General features: G+C 42.0%; 1 protein-coding gene across 1 annotated transcript in view; it reads right to left on the reverse strand.

Annotated features, from left to right (window-relative positions):
* LOC103904772 (putative N-acetylated-alpha-linked acidic dipeptidase) overlaps positions 1 to 2,199 on the reverse strand; it is a 34,141-nt gene extending 31,942 nt beyond the window's left edge. Inside the window, exon 1 of the mRNA XM_019473926.1 lies at positions 2,027 to 2,199. Within this exon, the coding sequence (XP_019329471.1) occupies positions 2,027 to 2,199 (173 nt within the window). The remainder of the gene's footprint in view (positions 1 to 2,026) is intronic.
* Positions 2,200 to 3,450: the final 1,251 nt, after the last annotated feature.

The following is a 3,450-nucleotide window of genomic DNA, read 5'->3' on the forward strand; positions in this document are numbered from 1 at the left end:
GTGGCCGAAGTGCAGGACCCAGCACTTGGCCTTGTTGAATCTCATACAAGATGGGCCTCGGCCCATGGATCCAGCCTGTCCAGGTCCCTCTGCAGAGCCTTCCTACCCTCGAGCAGATCAACACTCCCGCCCAACTTGGTGTCATCTGCAAACTTACTGAGGGTGCACTCGATCCCCTCATCCAGATCATCGATAAAGATATTGAACAAGACCGGCCCCAAAACTGAGCCCTGGGGAACACCGCTTGTGACCGGCCGCCAACTTATGTGTTATTGTTAGAGCCAACAGCTGTTTTCTGGAAGAGTTAGGAATGTTTAAGGCTCATGTTTTCATTACGATTTGACTTATGCAATAACATTCTCCTGTATTATATTCCCATTTAACTGAGTATTGTGTTTTTCTCCATTTCCTCTTCTAATCTGTTGACTGCCTGCACTGGTAGTTCTGAGTAGTGACTAAGTACCTGCCATGCTTCACCACAGAACTGGCCGCACCACAGTAAATGAGGTACAATGTTTCCTGTTGGCATAGAGACAGGGAGTTTAGAGGGCAGAAAGCAGTCCTTCTACAGAGCTGTTTAACAACACTTGGCTTTGTAGGAGCTAAAACACAGGTTAAGACCGTAAAAAGTCCGAAGTCTTCAGTTTTTAATGTTTATATAGTCCTGGACATGGCTATTATGTAGTAAGGAGAACATACTTTCCAGCTAATTTATTTGCAATAGTTTGTGGCAAGTGCACTTAAAATGAAATGAGTGGGATTGCCACAATCTTATAAACCAAAGATGTCTTTTTAATAGTTTAGTTTTGTAGCAAGATACAACTTTGTGCTACTTAATCAGGTTGGGAATTTAAGGCAAACCTGAATTTGTTGATTACTCCTAAAATAACTAATACTCTAACACTTTCTACACAGAAAATACATTTCTATCAATAAACTATGACTTCTGGTCTATTACTGACTGGAATAAATACAGATTTTAACAAATACTACACTCTCCTAAGAGAAAAATAATCTGTTCACAAGATCCCTAAAATAAACAGATAATAGTGCATCAGCTTCCTAGTAGTTAAAGATTCTAAGTCACAGAAATTAAGAAATTAATTACAGTAATTAAACTGTAATAGATTAAAAAAAATTTATATTGTCATCTTCCATTGTTTGAATTTTCAGCAACAAATGTTAGCAGCTTTGCTTTCAGGATTTAATAAAAGAAATAAAAGTACATTTAAAATCAACTAATTTTAGTATGAAAGGGTAGATGAGATGAAAAAATCATTGGGAAAAAAACATGGTCTTAAAAAAGTCTCTAAAGCTTTAAGACTATTAGATTTATTATGGGCAGTGTAATGTACCATCAGCTGACTCGCTGGTATCTACTATGTCTGTTCTAGCTATTCACTGCACAGAGGGAGAGAACTTGGAAACATCTTTCTTCATGAAAGTGAGTAAAAGGTCAGAATGGCGACAGATTAACACATAAATTTGGTCACAAAGCATGACAAAGTGTGAAGGGAGAGCAGCAATAAGGTACTAAGGCCTAAGCTGTAGGAAGAACTAAAGGCTTGAACACTGGTATGATTTTTCTTCTCTTTTACATTGATGTACTCCACTGTTTTCCATTTAATCTCTCATGATTTAAGTTCATTCATACAGCCTAATTTGAAGTGAATGATTTTTCCATAAAAAACAATGTAAGATAAACGTTGTAGACTGAAAAAGGACACATAAGAGAAAGGCTGAACCTCTACAGCATTTTACAAGCATTCACCAAAGGCTGAGCAAGAGCTTGGCCAATTTTTAATTACTTTAAGTACTGAAAGTTTCCAACACAAACAAGAATGAGAGGAGCTGAGATGGACTGTTTTATCAATCACAGCTCACTGGGACACATCAGATAAAATCTATGGCCAGGAACCTGCACACCATCCTCTGTCTGGTGGCATCTTTGGGCTGGTTCCTGCTGGAATTCTTTTTTTTCTTTTTCTGACTGATTAGTCAGAAATTGCTTATTAACATTGCTTACTAAAGAAACTGCTTGATGTTTTCAGCTTTCATTTCAGCCATAAATGCCGCCTTCATGTCCTCATGAGGACTCACAGATGTCTTCTTGTCTGTAGGTTTTGCAAACCAGCCTGTACAACACACCAAAATACAACAGTAAAAACACCAGAGCAATATTCCCGTGACACACACCATTCCTTTTGGTATCACCATGAGATTTTCACTGTATATTTTACAACTGTTTTTATCTCAGCACAGACAAGTAGCCACAACCTAATGCAGGCTGCACAGTGATGGCAGCGGCAGTCCCCCACACAGTAAGAGAACTTATTTACCTAGGTAGATACTGAGGGGAATAAAATACTATATTCTATTTATTCATCACAGTTATTTTACTGTAGATGCTAAGGAGACTTATCTATCTTTCTTTAGCACCAGAACATCATGCTGTCAGTCATGTCAGTCGTATCAGTCACCTGTAATAAAGCAGGAGCTTTACAAAAATGCACAGAAACATAGACACCCTTTGTAAGGAACAGATGTCTTGTAACTCCTTTCTCACTCTCTGGTCTGTCTGGCTCTTATTCTGGAATCCTTCCCTTACTGTGCAGGCATTACCAGAGTAAGTGATAAGAAGAACACCTGGCTAGAAAGAAAGTGTTTCTGACATCTGTTTTTATTTTTAAGTCAGAGACTGGACATGTTCAGTGCAAATGCAGCAGCAGTTAAATGGGTAGTGCAAATCAGAGATGGCAAGGCACTGGTCACTGGCACAGCGAAAGGCTCTTTCCACATGAGAGAGTAATTCAGTCAGGGCTTCCCAATGGCACGAACCCCAAGTACATACCAAAAGGCATTTCAAAATACAAGTGGCTCTTTTGTTTTCCTTCCTTCCCCAAATTGATCCTGATCCATCTGCGAACCAAAGGGGAGGTAGGGAGGGGAAATCTCTTGTGGCAGCAACCCACAGGCTTGCCTACTTGGGTCGAGGGGGAGGTGGGACATTAAATGAAAGACTATTTCATCCCTCCTGTCAGCGCTCCTCCAGCCTCGTATTTATCTTCCCACCTTTCTGGTTTGGGCTGGTGAGGTTTTAGTGCAGCAGGGTCGAGGGGCCTGTCTTCCTCCTTACAAACCCAGCGCCTCTTCTCTTGCCCATAGCATAACTACTTTATTTAAAAGGAAATCGAAAAACAAGTTAAAAAGACACTCTCAACACAAGACCCCTTCTCCTGCGGAGGAGCTAGAAATCCCAGGAGGGGTCGGTGACTGCACCGGCCTGCCCTGAGGGGTAGGAAGGGAGGGAGGGAGGTGTCGGCCGGGCCGAGCACGGACTCACCTCGGGCACCCCTGGCAAAAAGCCCCGGGCGCTGGAAACCCGCCCGCTCCTTCCCGCCACCCGGCCCTTCCTCGGCCCGGCTCCGAGCCACCTACCCCGGCTGGAAG

The sequence above is a fragment of the Aptenodytes forsteri genome, unplaced genomic scaffold (assembly GCF_000699145.1).
Source record: "Aptenodytes forsteri isolate BGI_AS27 unplaced genomic scaffold, ASM69914v1 Scaffold376, whole genome shotgun sequence".
In the NCBI taxonomy this organism is placed as follows: domain Eukaryota; kingdom Metazoa; phylum Chordata; class Aves; order Sphenisciformes; family Spheniscidae; genus Aptenodytes; species Aptenodytes forsteri.